General features: G+C 36.7%; 2 protein-coding genes and 1 long non-coding RNA gene across 4 annotated transcripts in view; 1 reads left to right on the plus strand and 2 right to left on the minus strand.

The window, feature by feature from the left end:
- Positions 1-45: 45 nt before the first annotated feature.
- LOC101735678 (uncharacterized) lies at positions 46-10,757 on the minus strand. 2 transcript variants are annotated; one of them, XM_012697472.4, is made up of 6 exons: positions 10,326-10,757; positions 10,127-10,252; positions 6,681-6,722; positions 5,440-5,507; positions 4,802-5,005; positions 46-4,140 (listed from the first exon to the last, which is right to left on the minus strand). In XM_012697472.4, exons 1-6 carry the CDS (start codon positions 10,651-10,653, stop codon positions 4,027-4,029), a joined length of 882 nt encoding a protein of 293 aa, XP_012552926.1. In that variant the 5' UTR covers positions 10,654-10,757; the 3' UTR covers positions 46-4,026. The 2 variants fall into 2 exon arrangements, with proteins under 2 accessions (XP_012552926.1, XP_062526754.1); XM_062670770.1 differs by lacking the exon at positions 46-4,140 and having other exon boundaries at positions 4,168-5,005; positions 10,326-10,753.
- Positions 10,758-11,304: 547 nt separating this feature from the next.
- Positions 11,305-12,908, minus strand: LOC119628992 (uncharacterized). The gene is made up of 2 exons (XR_009974124.1): positions 12,767-12,908; positions 11,305-12,571 (listed from the first exon to the last, which is right to left on the minus strand). It is a non-coding gene; the product is annotated as an uncharacterized LOC119628992 (long non-coding RNA).
- Positions 12,909-13,117: 209 nt separating this feature from the next.
- Positions 13,118-16,960, plus strand: part of LOC101735537 (intermembrane lipid transfer protein VPS13D) — a 51,371-nt gene continuing 47,528 nt past the window's right edge. Inside the window, exons 1-5 of the mRNA XM_038013239.2 lie at positions 13,118-13,280; positions 13,376-13,534; positions 14,075-14,265; positions 15,970-16,149; positions 16,513-16,764. Coding sequence (XP_037869167.1) covers positions 13,438-13,534; positions 14,075-14,265; positions 15,970-16,149; positions 16,513-16,764 — 720 coding nt within the window. The 5' untranslated portion in view covers positions 13,118-13,280; positions 13,376-13,437. The remainder of the gene's footprint in view (positions 13,281-13,375; positions 13,535-14,074; positions 14,266-15,969; positions 16,150-16,512; positions 16,765-16,960) is intronic.

The following is a 16,960-nucleotide window of genomic DNA, read 5'->3' on the forward strand; positions in this document are numbered from 1 at the left end:
ACATTCATTCGCACAAAGAGACCGGAATAATAATAAAACACCAAAGAAACTTAAGTTGTGCTTACACTTTTATTGCCTAAAATATTAATCACATTGTTTATTATTTTCACACGAGCACATCATATTAATCACGTTCACAACATTCATTACTTGTAATAACCGAATTCGTCAGTTGTTATTATTTTTATTAATTAACTAATAAAGACGATAAACAGTTTATACTGTGGGTATTTTTAATTACATACTGTTTTTCACATGTACTATCTACATGAAATACAATAGAGCCAAGGCTTGAAGTCTAACGGAATAAGAAGGAAATTATTACTTATTACTAAATATACTTATATACTTATACGTTAAACGTTACACACACTTACGTAAATAATTTATTATTACATTTGCCTTTGTAATACAAACTTTTTTTAACAATTTAACAAACAAATAAAATACACATTACTATTCAGACTGTAAATATAGACTAGGTATTTTTAGAGGAAGTTTGGGGGGAGAATTTGATTAACAGTACAATTTGCAGCAAAGAATAGAAGGGCAGTAGAGGGTGAAATAGCGTTTTTTATATTAATTGTACACGAAACTTTTCTTATTCATTTAAAATCAATCTTCAATGAGCGAACTAACTCATTTATGGGAGTTTTTATTTTTATGTTCAATATCTAAGTGCATTCAGTACAAAAAATTATACATTAAGTGTCTACATAAAACGTTGATAATTTTCTTTTTAAATGGCAGGATGTAGAAAGGATATGACGTAATAATATTAAATCTCAAAATACACGGAAAGCAATACTTATAATTTTCTAAACTCTACTGTCACACAAACACTTCGCTACTGTCGGTAGTCTAGCCGCCGCCGCGCCGCCGCGGGTCATTGACCCCGAGCGTCAGCTGAACTTCGGGAAGTAATTTCACTTTGTGATTTGGTTTATTTAACGTCTCGATGTCAGCACTCCATGGAACTGTTCTAATTATTACTCAGTATCCATTATTGAAGGAGTACCTCGATTTCACAGACAATAAATTAAACTTAGTGTAACACACATTATTAGTGACGTGCTTAAAAACTTTTGTACGAAACAATTATTGACATATATTATATTTATATTATTATAAAAAAATATAAAATGTAAATTAATAAAACATAAAGAATAAAAATCCAAAACCTTGTACATATTGGTGTGGAATTTGAAGGAATCCCATACCGAACAGTGCAGGGTTGAGTGACTTTTTTAAATAATTATAATTTTACTAAAACAGCCTTATATTTTAATTAATTTAATGATATTCAATTATCTCATTTGATTATTTTGAGAACTATTATAGGAACACAACAGACCATTAAATTAAACATTAGCTAGCTTATAAATTAACAAGCATCACTTGAAAATAACCTTAATTGTTTACTCTGTGACACTCGTCTGCCACCTACCACCGGACAGTTGAAGTATAAATATATATGGCAGTTTTACTTTGCTAATTTAATAACTGCGTTATGTCCGTCTGTACACAAGGCTGGATGTAGCTCATCCTGAGCTGCAAGTCGCGTGCAGCACAAGTGAGTTATTCACTTCTCAGAGTTATTAGCTCTACATTCAGTATAACATCATGACGAAGATTAAAAACACATTGCTCTAAATCAAATACTATTTTTACATACTGCATAAAATACATTACGAAAAAAAATGTATAAATAATGAGAATTTAAAAGTTATAGAAATTGGCTAGTTCTAAGGTGTGCCAACAGAAATATACCTAATCAAAGACAATTGACGTATTATCACCAAGTGTACTATTTACAAAAATCTACGTCGAAGAAATAATAATTTGTCTATTAAAACATATCGAAGGCTTTTTTTTTTGAAACAACAACTGGTTCATCTTGTATAAATTATGTTAGTAAATAAAATGCGTTTAGGCAAGTTACAGGTTTCTTCTAAATTACATACGCTGCAATATTATTCAGTTTCATAAATTAACTAAGATTTAAAAAAAAACATAAATCGCAGTAAATTATTATCAATCTTTTGTATAACTGATTTATTAGCACTGTGTTTCTTATTATAAAAGTCGATAGATTTACCTACCATAAGGTATATGATGTACTGATATTGAATTATTATATACATTAGGCGTGCGGTGGGAATCGTAGGACCGGGAGTTTGATCTATTGTCCTACTACTGCTATACTATTGTTTTCGGGTTGCATGATGTTATTATTTCATCGCGGACATCATGCGTGAGCACGTATTGAGCTAATTTCTCGAGAAAATGTTGGTACTTGCGGGACTTTAGCCCACCGACGCTTCATAAATTTTTGGTATTCTACCAATGAGCCTTTTTGTTATACAATTTTATAAAATAAAAAAAACACCACAATGCTCTACAAATCATTAAAGCAATAAATTATATACAGTCAAACCTGGATAAGTGAGAGTTCAAGGGAGCACAATCTCATTCTCGCTTATAGAGGTTTCTCACTAACCCGAGTTTCTCGCTAATGCACCCTCTGAATTTCATTTCACGATTTTCCGGATTCAAACGCATTCACTATTTTAAGTTTATCACTTCAGTACTTTAATTTACAGTTTAACTTTTACTTGACAGTACTTTCATTTTCCGTTTTGACATGATGCAGAACAGAACTTTCCTTCGCAATTGATTAACGATAAACTGAGTAAGTCCGACAAACAGGACTGTACACAGGCACACGTGTCCATTCGAAAATAATGCAATAAAATAACAACAGTTCCACGAAATAGAATAGGTTCAATATTGACGAGAAAGTGAATAAGTCATAAAATAGCAGATGTTAAATTTGTAATTTGTTTTGTCATTTGTTCCTCCTAAATAATATAATTAAATAAAGCTCGACTGTCGCTTATAGAGGTATAGATAAGTAGCAGTCTCACTTACGGAGGTCCATGAGGGAAAAACGACTCTCTCTTACAGAGGTTTCTGTTTCTCGCTAATAGAGGTTTTGGGAGCTTAAAATGACGGGTCCTAGCTATTACTCTCACTTATAGAGTTTTCTCACTTATCCAGTTCTCACTTACCCAGGTTTGACTGTACATATGTTGTAGAAAGTGATGGCCATAATTGACTAGCGTTGTCTCTGTCGCGCGACCGTTGTGAACACCTGCGTCGCTGCACCGCTCCCTTTAGCGCAGACCTCGTGAAACAATCAGGGAGATGAATGTCTCAAGGCATGTCACATGGACCTCGGGAACACGTCAGTCACGCCGCCCATTTTTACAAATAACGAGACCTGCCCTCGAGTTCGTCAAAGGATACGTCACTCTAGGCAAACACAACTCTTAGAAAAAAAGAAGAATTAGAACGAGACAGAAGAGTAGCGCTCATGTAGAAGAAATAATGGGCTCAAATCACAACTTCCACTAGAGACAAACACATTGTTATGGATTCAGAAACTAGCGTCTCATTACCAGACTTGGCAGTTCGGTTATACAAGTGACAAGAAATTACACACTACTCAGAGAAGGATGGCCAGGACCGTGGACTTTTGAAATCAAGTATAAGCGACGCCTAACTATCTCGCTACGAAGAAAACGGACAAGTCACGCGGCGCGGCCCACTGACCACACGCGGACCGCGGCGATATAGTTGCGGCGGGCGGAGTTAGTGACGGCTGCAGCCAGAGGAAGTGGTTTTCCTGGAGGAGGGAGACATTACCCGAAAGGAGTCCTTACAGTCTGCCTGAGATTTTTATTTACAAAACGTTTTATTAATATTATTACTATTTTAATTATTATTTGATAATCTGAAATCAAATATAAGTAAAGATACTACTCAATGCAGTGAAAATTAATTTTTCATTTCGATCGTCATCTTGTAGAACTAAATTGTTAGTAACAACAAGGGTGCGGTGTGTGGGCTGCACTGTGGCGTCGTCACCGAGGGGTCTCGCACGCGACCCGTACTGGTTAACTGAAGAGGAGCCAGCTAGGAGTTTGTCGAAGTTACAATTGGTCTATTGTTTTCTTGCTTCGCCTAAGTTTTAGGTTCGGTCGAGGTCGCCTTGGCCTCTGGCTTCTTCTCGTCGTCCTTGAAGAGCAGCGGCGTCATGCCGAGGAAACAGCCGAGAGTTATGCCGAGAACTCTGCCCTGTATCGGGAATGTGTTTACATTTTAGTTGTTTCTATTGATTTTTTTAAAGTTTTTGTTTATTCTTTATAGAGAGGAAGCTTTTTTTAAATATTTAAATTTGACCGTTAAATATTACTACAGGCGTCCCTCGTAACACGATTAATTCCTACCGTTCTATATAGAAACCGAGGTATACGGAACCACGTCAAAAAGTGGTAAGGTGTAAAACTTTATAATATGTACATAGTAATTTCGTTTAATTATGATTTTGCAATCGATGCTGGCTTTACTCCGCAATATGTACGACCTAAAATTTCAGTTTTTCTACGAGTGTTTTCGTTCAAATTTTTGCTTATTGATATTTTCAGATATTACCTAACTAAATTTAAAGTCCAAAATTATATTTAGCGTAAATGCCACAAGTAATTTTTTTATCGCATACCGCAAATTGAAATTATTATGCACTTACAAACTTTCCAAAATGTTAAAAACAAACCGAGCGAGGAATTATCAATTTACTGTCCCTTCTCAAAATGAAATGAGAGATTCTTCAGTTCCCATATTGAAAATGTAATTCAAAGCAAAATTCAAATTTCCAATGCAGATTCGATGTTTGGGATCGTGTTATATATTTTATATGCGGGACGCTTGTACTACTACTACTACTGTCCATAGTTACCACGTTGGCGAAGCGCCTGCTGATGGGCATGTCGAGCTGGACGGGCGACAGCGCGGGCGCGCCCAGCCCGATCATGGCGGCGCCGCGCTCCACGTAGTAGGACGAGCCGATGCCGATGACGTCGCTGAACGTGTTGCCCAGCGCCGCCGCCGCCATCGTCGAAAGCGTTATGTACGCGCTCATGCTGCTCTCGATGCTGTCTCCCTGTGTTGGGAATAAGCTCAACGTCACTTCGCTCCATAGAGACCCAGTGAGTGGGTCACGCGGTTATTTGTTTTACAGAAAATCCGACAGTCTAAGTGAGCTGAATACGAAGAACTGGGTGCGGCTCTGGCCTCCAGGAGCCGCTGATGCCTCTGTGACTACTTTTCCTCCAATTACTGCAGCAAAGTCATCACTGGTTGCAGAACGGGATAATCGATTTTCTATACAACTAACATATACACACTGTGTAACCTACTCTTACTACGCTAACCATGAGAAGGTATTGTTTTGTGTGCTTAAAAGAAACTCTACTTGCTTGTCAAGTCTATTGCATCGATAATTGTTTTAATGTTAGCTGCCAAATATACCATGTTTTGAACCATATGAATGAATGAACGAATGAAATGAACCATATTTGATTAATTGTTACTCACAGCAATTATCATGATGAAGTTGTCCAAAAAACCAAACCCAATGAACGGTATAGAGTTTGCTAAGCTCACTGAAACACACCGACAATAATAATTATTTCAAAATTATATTATTTAATATTCAATACATTTTAATGCTTATTGCAGTGTGTTTTTTTCTTAATAAACAAAAATCCTAAGTGAAACTCTGTAAAGGTTAGCAATAAGTAGGTCCAAGGTACATCTGGACCCTGTGTGGACACTAAGAACTGAACTATTTAAGTAAACGAACAAGTCTGAATAACAGTTAGTCGTCGTGGCCTAACGGATAAGACGTCCGTTGCATTCGTATCGAGCGATGCACCGGTGTTCGAATCCCGCAGGCGGGTACCAATTTTTCTAATCAAATCCGTACTTAATCCGTAACAAATTTTCACAGTGAAGGAATAACACATCGTGTAATAAAAGTCAAACCTGCAAATTTATATTTTGCGTAATTATTGGCGGTAGGATGTCATGTGAGTCCCACCACCTTGCCTATTTCTGCCGTGAAGCAGTAATGCGTTTCGGTTTGAAGGGTGAGGCAGCCGTCGTACTGTTACAACTGAGACCTTAGAACTCATATCTCAAGATGGGTGGCGGCATTTACGTTGTAGTTGTCTATGGGCTTCGGTAACCACTTAAAACCAGGAGGGCCGTGAGCTCCTTTGTATAAAATAACCACGTATAAACAATAAAGAAAGTGAATTAGCAAGCTGATTTCTGTGCGAAGTGCGGGACAAACGTATTACCAATTTAATTAAGACTCCGACCTCAGGACTCAAACAGGAGGACGGTATTCACTTCACGGTATCTACAGGCTTCGATAACCACTTAACACCATGTGGATCGTAACGACTGCGCGTCTACTATACATAAAAATGTGCACTCCCATTTACATGAAACTAAAAATAATTTAGCAAACGGAAATGATAAATTCAAGAGATAAACATTTATGATAAAAAGTCACGATAAGAAAAAGCTTGGTAAGACCATTAGATAATAGTTCAAACAGTCAGACAGGCAACATTATTCGCTTGATTTCAGTGATAATGAGTTTTTTGTTTCCTCTGGCTGGCTGATGGACATGTGTTTGGGTTATGTCATAGATGGGTGCACTGGTGAACACACCTTATGTAAAGTACTTATGTATATGGAACCATATGGCGTTAAAAACCCAAAACGTCTCGCTTTGTATATTGATCTAGTTAATAAAGTTTACTTACAGTGGAACAGTTCCTTGGTCGTCGGCTTTGGTACTGTGGCAGCTGAAAGAAACAAGATGATAATTTTATAACATGACGTGTTTTCGTTCGACTTTTTACGAAGGAGTAGGATTTTAAGACAGTTGTTTGTCTACCAATTTTAGCTGAAAGTAATGTTTGCAGACCCATTTGAACCCTATTATTCTAGTTAGTTACTGGTGGTAACTGGTAGGTCTTTTTTATTGTATTGATGAGTTGACGATAATACGACCCACCTGGTGCTAAGTGGTCACCGGAGCATACATCACTATGCATGCTGCCATTCACTCTGGGACATAAGGTCTATATCGCAATTTTTATAGTTTAACGGCTGTCCAACCCTTCTAACTGTTACGCCTTACTCAATCAAATCAAATGAAATCAAATAAAAAAAAATTTATTCAACATAAATTAAAGTACATACTTGTTGAACGTCAAAAGAACTACCGCCAATTCACAAGAACTAGCCTCCGTCCTGAGAAGAATTGGCAAGAAACTCAGTGGGCATGTCTTTTTTTTTTTTAATATGAAATTATTATATATTTATTTTTTAATATTAGATTATTATTTTTTTAAATATGATTTTTTTACAATGAGTATTATAACGTAACAATTACTACAATATTGAAATGCCCGGAGCGAGCAACTCATTCCCACTTTGTGCAATCTTCTAGATAATCATTGACTTTATAGTAAGCTTTATTGCACAGATGTTCTTTAATAGTTTTCTTAAACCTATGTATATGTAGGGTCTGAACATCTTGTGGGATTTTGTTGTACAGGCGCACAGACAAACACCCGAATGAATTTCGTATCTTACTTATGTAACCCACTCATCGGCACAACAAGCTTGTGTTTGTTCCTAGTATTTCTATTATGAATGTCCGACTTTTTAGGAAACTCCTCAATATGTTTACGAACATACATCAAATTTTCAGAAATGTACTGGGATGGCATAGTGAGAACTTTAATTTCTTTAAATTTCTGCCTCAGGGATTCCCTTGAGTGCATGTTATAAATAGCACGTATAGCTCTTTTCTGCAGAATAAATATCATTTCTACATCGGCCGCATTGCCTCATAGCAAAATGCCATAGGACATGACACTGTGGAAGTAACTAAAGTAAACTAAACGAGCCGTGTCCGCGTTTGGTAACGTACTGTGTCACGGCAGAAGTTAACAGGGTGACGTTGCCTACACCTACGAGTTCATGAAACAATCCTACCACTAATAAATTGTAAGTCTGACTATTTTACAATGAACTACCAATTCAATAGGGAGAATCCTACAAACAGTCACGTTTGCGCAGTTAAGTGGTTGCAAAATTAGAGTACATTCTGATAGAAAAAGCGGTCCTGCGGATACTGAAGAGCAAAATGCATCTCTAAAGTTTCATCCACGAATGTCGTCAAGCATTACATTCTATCACAGAAGGTTTATCGGTCTCAACCAATAAACTCCTGACAAACGAAAGAGCACGCGAAGTAAAACCGAGGTCAACCCGTTAGCTATTCCATTTTAATAGACAACTGAGAACTGTAGTTGGTGCAATCATTGGCTATGGGCTATACGCATACACTAAACATCTGTCAGAATAGCTATTGTAGTGCCTGCATGGAGGTAAACGAGACCACTGCTCACATGGTCGTGCTGCATTGCCAGATATCAATCAGGCCTCGAAGCTAGCTCTTTCATGCAGCTGGCTAACGAGCTAAAGGAGCTAGGGTGATGCTCACAAGATCCGTCGTCACCCATGAAAATAGGGACGCCAGAGAATTGTCCGTAAATTGTATTGCGTAAAGTCTGCAGATGTTGGGAACTGACCAATAACAAGGAATATTTTTAGGATCCTATCCACCAAACGACTCCTCTTGCTTTGCCGGGGTCAGAAACCGAGCAGAGTAGGGCTCCCGCAGACAACATTACAACAAAGCTCGCGGCGGCACCCCTAGGAAGCCTGATCGAAGAAACAGCAGTAACTAAAGCCGAAGTCACTATTCCTGTTTTTATATCCTCCAGGTTCTTCCCCATATCGGTTATCTAAACCTCTGCTTTCATTATGAGTACTCATACTGAGAAATACGGTCTTCGTGCTGTTGAGCCTGCTCCTTCATTACTCTCTCTATCCCGGTACAGCTGTTTCTTCAACCAATTAGCCTGATCGTCTTAGCGGTGAGTATGCTCGTCCTGACACCTGGTTTGCTTCTCTTGGTTTGCTCTTGGAGTTTGCGAACCAGTTCCTGCTTATCGTACTGCTCCTGCTGCTCTTGGTGGCATGCCAGTTCTTGTAAATACACCATTAAGGTGGCAAGGTTAGGAGCCATCATGGTTGGAGAAACACAGAATGTAGCCACGATTGTTTCCATTGTCGCTGATGAGTTCTTGCAGTTCACCGGTCTGTGATTTGAACGTTCCCATAAACCACCTTTGGTCTAACTCTTGCAGCTGCTAACCTCTGGTAACAATTTTTCTACATGATTCTTCAGTAAGACAGGCATTATTTATCACACATATCTGTCATTGATTCACAATAACTATTCACAATAAATCGGAACTCCGAGCTGGTCCTCAGGGTAAATAAATAGAACCTTCTTTGTTGTCTATGTTTTTTAGTTGTTACGACGATGTCTACAGTATTCCAAAATATTCTCAATAGAACATTCTCAGAGCCATTAGAACACTCTCGATACATTTGAAGCTACTTAAATATTCTCGAATGTTTGAGTTATTCCAATATCTGTTTTTGCTGTGTTATGAGAGATAGTGTTATTTGTACAGGCATAATACTATGAAGTGAAATGGTTTACAGACAACAAATTTATTCAGCAATCTATAAGAGCCAACAGCATCAGTTTATTCCTCAACACAATCATCGTAAGTAAGAACTTATGAAAGCATGTGCAGATAACAATATTGCAGTTAAATGGATTCAGCATCTACACAGGTTATAAAGGTGATACAAGACAATTTGGAAAGAACTAAGTGATTACAATAATTCAAGGGAAGACATATCAAGAGTCAAACACTCTCCAATATAATTAAAGTAAAAAATGGTATTTAGTGTACTGATTGATCAGTCTAATGGGTTATTTAAACAAATATTCTTTACTCTAAATTGTAGGTTTCATACACATTCTTTTTCACAGAGACAGCATGGTGGCAGTTTAGACAGTTAAATCAATCCTGTTAGAATGTGATTAAGTTCTAGAATATCAGGCAACATACCTTGATACCATAAGCCACCTACAACATGAAGGGACTGATCTGTTTCTTAAAGCAGAAATGGCAAAAGTGAGAATTTCTTCCTACATGCATAATAGGTACTTGGTCAACATCATCATATCATGATGATGAGTCCTAAATTTCAACAATGTTGCCAATCCATCTGGTTATGTACTAAATTTTCACACAATTGAAGAGTTTCTTACCATATTTCTTCTTTAGCCAGTCTTCAGGTACCGGGCAGTAAGAACCCGTGGGATCGACATCACCTAGTGTGGGAACTTTACTTGGTCGACCTAGTTTTGACCTCCATCTCTGGGCGGCTAGTGTTTCTAGAAAGATTTAGATCCCATTCATAAAATAACTAGATTATGTCGTCTCAATGACAGGTTCACGACGCAATACCTTCGAATTCTTCTTTGACTCGGTTTGATTCATATTCTTGAAGTGCACTTAACAACATCTTCCTTTCTTCATCAATCAAATGTAATACCAGTTCTCTTGCGTAGGCTTTTGTCAATGGCCCGGACAGCTGTGCAGGCTCTTCAAAATCCTTAGAAGTAGGACCAAGCCCCAAGTTACGAATATGTATTCCAGTAGGAACAAGTAACTTCCTATTTGTACGTACGGAATAAGCACTTTGCCTTACTTGTTGTTTGGGAATATAACAACTATAACTGGAACATATAGTAAATGGTCTACAAATTTTCCAAAACCCCCACATGTTTTTCATTTTACTTAATCGTGCACTTGACCATTACAAAACAACAAATAGGTAGATATGGTAGGTATAAAACTCAACTTTGGAAATTAGCACAGGATGACAGTGACAGGTTTCTTTCGAGTCCTTTTTCATTTATTTCATTCGTCTACTGGAAGAGCAAATGGAACGAAGCTCATAAAGCTTTTATAAAAATTTCGTCTGTTGTTTGAAAAGTATAAAGGAAAGATAATGAAGTTGATTTTGAAACGAAAAAGAAATGGAATTATATGAATTAATTTAAAAAAACTAACTACGGAATGAAATTAACTATCTCTCAATTAAAATGTGGATTTTTCTGAATTCAATGGATGATTTGGAGGAATCCCCAAGTTTTTGTTTTTGTTTTGTAGATAGTTAACAGATACATACAGACCGTTCACCATAAGATGTCCCCTGCCTTGAAAGTTGGTAGCATTGCCAACGGTGTTGCAAACAATATATGTACCTTTTACCCCCCATTATCTTGTGTGTAATGTAAAATTATTGTTTTGGCTTAATAAAGACCCCCTATATTAGTTTTTCTTCAATATCTTCAAAGTACAAATATCGACCTAGCTTATTTTTATTATGTCTAGATAATATATAGCTAAAAGACTAGGAAGGTTGTAAATTATAACACAATTTAAATTTGAAATTATTTATTTATTGCATTTTTACTGACAGTAATTATGGTCGAAAGAAACGCTTCCAGACATATCACTGTCACTTGCATAAGCGTCGTCTTACGTATCCGAATCTGTGCTGCTCTCGTTTCCTAGTTCAATTATGAATTTATCCGTAATATTATCCATGCAGCCATCACGTTCATAAAAATTGTCTTCTAAATGTATTACGTGTTCACACTGTTTTTGCCAATCCTGAGGAGTTGTCGATGAAAAATCTTCTTCAGTTAACTTCACGATATTACCAGCTTCTAGGCCGACATTATTGCTAGCTACTCGTCTCTTTGAAAGACTCCACATAAACTCAATAATATTTAAGTCACAAGTATAGGGGGGCAACCTAACCACTTTATGGCCATGACTTATCAATAATTGGTCAGCCTCATAAATGGGCGCTTCTTTGTGCTCTTTTATAATTTGATAAAGCTGTGCTTTCAACATTGTCGGTAAATAAGATAATTCCTTATTTGTAATCCATTCTTGCATTTGGACTTTTGAGGAACTCATAGTAGGTGCTTTATTTACTTGTACTGTATGATAGGGAGCATTATCCATGACGATTAACGAGTTTGGAGGCAAATTGGGTATAAGTTTCTCTGAAAGCCATTTCATAAAATTTGTTCTATTCATATCGTCATGGTAGTCCCCTGATTTACTCTATGATTTAAAAATCAATTGAGCATTAGAAATGAACCCCATTTCTCCACCTGCATTAACAATAATCCATCGCGTTCCAGGAGAATCACTTGTTAGTACTCCGTCCTCGTCACCTTTTTGCCAATATTTTTGCACAGCATATGATGCGTGAATGTATGTTTCATCTAAGAAAACTATTGGCCGACCTTCTACACGATTTTGCCTCATAGTATCGATATACTTGCGTCTCCATGCAACTATGTCGTGTCTTTCCATTAAAATTTTCCGCTTCGAACCACACTTTTTGTATTGAAATCCGATTCGTTTTAAAATTTTCCACATAGTAGTTCGACCTCCACCAAAGTTTATATCATTCCTTAATTCAATAAGTAATTTATTCAAAGTAGGAACAACTTTTCTGACAGTATACATTTCATGGATTTTATTTCTTAATGCGCATAAATCGAAATCATCAAGATCCACCGTTTTACGTTTTTGACGGTGTTTTCCAGGAGACTTGAGTTTTTGATACGTAGAGGCAGCAACTTCACCTTATTTAGTTATTCTACTCACGGTTTTCTCCGACATGCCTGAAATAGACACATAAAATTTGTATCCTTTTATAAAATTTAATCTTTATATAAACTCAAGTAGTGACCATATTATCGAAATAAATTAAATTCACTGAGATGTGTACTTTTTTATTTTAATTCTTTATGTCAGTAAATTCTTATTACCCATACTAAAGGCATTGTGTCTGAAGCTTGTATCCCCTTTTTACTAACCTGTCATTGCGGCGACTCGTGCTCGCACTTGATCGAGTCTAATTAACGGGGCTTGGTTTGCCTTTTCTCTCTCACAAAAGGCACGAACCTTCAACACAATCTCTCTTGCACTGCTTTTAAATGGCTTTGGCATGATTAATTTCAAAGATATTAAATATTAACACAAAAACTAAATGCACACGTCACAACAGACAATCTGACAACAACAGATTGACAAAAATGACAAGTAATAGTGCCAACATCACGGCAGGGGACAACTTACGGTGAACGATCTGTAACTCTTAGAGCCAAGTTTTGTGGCATGTCAAGTGTCAAGACATTCCATCAATTATTGTTACGATGTGTTATGTCATTTATGTCACACTCTGACACAGAAATTCTTGAAGTTCTTGAACGATTGATGTTAATCAACCGCAACATTTGAGATTATATTAGAGAAATAAACGAATATTCGAATTGTACACTCTTAATGAGCAAGACAACTGCACAATATTTACCCTAAACACAGCATAAAGTACGAATTTCTTATAATAATTATATATATGGGTGCTAAAGGTCATCTGATCGTAATGTTGATGTCATAGTTTTGATGAGATTACATGTTTTTAGATAATTCTGAATCGCGGACAGGTGTGCGATAATAGTAAACAAAGTAGAAACCAACATGCACGATGTTGGAAGGTCTAGTTGCTTGGGTCTTGAACAATTATCTTGGGAAATACGTGGAGAACTTGAATACAGACCAATTGAGTATCGCTCTACTTTCTGGTAAGTTTCCAATTGATGTCACAGATTTATTTATGTAAACAAGTATCACACTAAGTGCATGAATTACCTTGTGCATTATGCTTATTCTTGGTTCTTAATTTTTTGGAATAAAATACGAACATTTAAGTAGTAATCAAATTGCAAATGTAAATATAAATAATAGTGAAACGTAAAAAAATATATGTGGGAAATTTCATTTATGTACTTAGGAAAATAAAAAAAATTGAGAGGTTCATTAATTATATTAAAAAAAAATTGCTATTGACATACCGAAGACCGTTGAGGCTTTTCTGTACAGTGAATGCAACACACTTTCCTAATAGCACCAATAACTCTGAAATCTCTCACTATTGAGGCAGTGCTATTACTATACTGAGTACATTGTTGCAACCATAATACTAAATTATTCTCGGAAAATGTGCTGTTTCTTTTTAATTCAGATTATACCACAAAAGTACATTTAAGGAATAATTAAGACTCAGATAATGATAAACAAAATAGTTAAATGAAATTTATAAGCAATTAAAATTGTGTTTTCAGGCAAAGTAGAGTTGGAAAATCTTCCTCTGAAGAAAGATGCTCTGCGTCACTTGGGTCTACCTGTGGAAGTCAAGGCTGGCTTCATTGGGAAGGTACAGCTTCAGATTCCAGTCCGTCAGATACGCTCAGCACCATGGGTTATTGCAATAGAAAAACTTTATTTGGTAGCAGCTCCTGTTAACCTTGATGAAGTGAGTAAATCTATTGTGATCTGTTGTGTTTATGTAAATATATAAAATGTAATGTACTTAAAAGACAAGAAACACATTTCAAAGTAAAATAGAATGTATGATAGGATACTATGATAAAAATGATGCCTGTTGAATCCAAGATAAGCAGAATATTTAAAGTCCTAACAAGCTAGAATATAAAGTTGAGGCAACATCAAAAGCTAACTTATAAATCAGTTATATGCCCAGCACCGGCAATGTGATTATAAAATTTTGTTAAATGTTATGAGTAATGGTTTTTTATTATTTATTGCTTAGATGGATGGACGATCTCACAGCCCACCTGGTGCAAAATGGTCACTAGAGCCCATGGACATCTACAACATAAATGTGCCACCCACCTTGAGATATAAACTCTAAGGTCTCAAGTATAGTTACAACGACTGCCCTGCCCTTCAAAACGAAACACATTACTGTTTTACAGCAGAAATAGGCAGGGTGGTAGTACCTACCCTAGCGGACTCACAAGAGGTCCTACCACCAGTAATTACGCAAATTATAATTTTGTGGGTTTGATTTTTATTACACGATGTTAATACTTCACCGTTGATGTCACTAGTGAACATTTGTTGAGTATGTATTTCATTACAAAAATTGGTACCCGCCTGGGATTCGAATACCGGTGCATCGCTCAACACAAATGCACCCGACGTCTTATCCTTTAGGCCACGACGACACAAAATAATAATGTAATAAAATCTCAACGGTAATTTAATGAAACTTTGGAAGTCACCAGTAAATATTTCGGTAGTATTGTACCTAACTCAGGATTCTATTTTTGGAATTCAATACCTTAAAGTTAGTGCTAAGAAGTATCTTAGCTATTATGCTTGAAATTCTTTCAGGGAATGCAAAATTGTATTTTTACCACTCAAAGAAAAGATTTTACCATTCAAAATTGGTTAATCAAGTATCATTCAACAAAAATAGCTTTAAGTTAGAAAATGGAACAAAATAATAATTGGCCTAATTTACAAAACGATTATCAGTCAGGACGGGGAAATAGATTAGGAATCTAATCAAGCCCTTAATAAATTAAACCTTTCTGTTAGTCTTACAAACATCTTATCAGCATTTCCAGATTGATGCAACATTAAGCTGTTATGATTGATAATTTTGATATTATGTCACATGTCTGATAAGAGTTTCTAAACAAATTGTGTTGTTAAAATAGTTTTTATAGACACAATTTGGTTTAACTTCAAAGATAGGTTTTCTTGAGTCAAAAATGGTGAAAATGAGCGATTATGAAAATAAAGTATCCAAAGTAACAAAAGTGACCCAAAAGTATTAGAAACACAGGCAATTGATATAATTAAATGCAAGATTAAACCATAACAATTGTTTTAGAAAATGGAAATGACTTATTTGTACAAGAAAAACTGTCAGATATGTCGATGTTACTTGATCTTCACAATCCCTGGTCCACCATAAAGCATTTGTGTGGTTCAGCTAAAAAAATCATAAAGTTACTGAATGAGACTAACCTAAAAATAAATGTCAGTATCACAGGCGCCAAAATAGTCAGTGCTGCATAAAATTGGGCAGATGATCATTTAATTACTAAACATTTACTCAATTTAATCCATTTACTATATTATAACAAAATGTAAAATTTTCGAAGAATTAAATTATGAATGTTATTACATTACACATTGTAAACAGTGGGATAGTGAAGCAGAGGCTCATCATGCACATGAACGTAAAGTAGCCCTTCTAGACGCCCTGGAGGCTCAGTGGCGCGCCGAACACGAGGCCTCCGACGCTGGGTACTACGCCACCTCGTACTCCTCGTGGCTCAGCTATGGAACAGGACTTCTTGCAAATATTGTTGAAAATTTACAGGTCAGGGAAACAAAATATTTTCGGACTTTTTATATGTATTTTTTTTCCTTCGAGCCCTGGCCCAAACTGCCTACGAGGATCTTTACAAAATTCCGTGTTTTGTTTTTATGTAGATACTAGCTGACCCGGCAGACTTCGTAATGCCTTAATCGATAAATAAAAGACGATAAAGGAAAAACAAAATTGTTACTTTTATTTAATTCCGAGCATTTTCATATTTATTTACCTTTTAAAACTTCTCTGAACTTCCACAAATCATTCAAGACCAAAATTAGTCAAATCGGTCCAGCCGTTCTCGAGTTTTAGCGAGACTACGAACAGCAATTCAATGATAGCCTATAACAATGAATATTTTTGGTTCAGTTGAAGATAATCGATGTACACCTTCGATACGAAGACACAGTCACCTGCGGACGCGCTTTCGCATGCGGGCTGACTGCGCAGTCGCTGGCGGCCGAGAGCTGCGACGCCAGCTGGAAGAAATGGTTCTCGCTGCTCCCCGACCCCGAGGGTCGCTCGCACAAGCTGCTGGAGCTGCAGCAACTGGCGCTCTACTGGGATCCCATCAGTACGCCGTCCGCTATGCTTGCCGAACTTGGTATAGCTGAACTTACGGTTAGTTTTAAGAATAAGTAACATAACTCAACCCCTGTCGACTTCACTGGTAATGTAAGTGCTGCGAGCGGCCGGGGCTCCGGATACAATAATGAAGATACGTTCATTCACAGCTCTTCAATCTAAATTTAGGGGTAGCAATATGTTGTTGTTTCATCGGATCGTTTCTCTTCTCGTTGCTCTACGAGCTCTAGAA

Source organism: Bombyx mori, chromosome 10 (assembly GCF_030269925.1).
Source record: "Bombyx mori chromosome 10, ASM3026992v2".
NCBI lineage: Eukaryota > Metazoa > Arthropoda > Insecta > Lepidoptera > Bombycidae > Bombyx > Bombyx mori.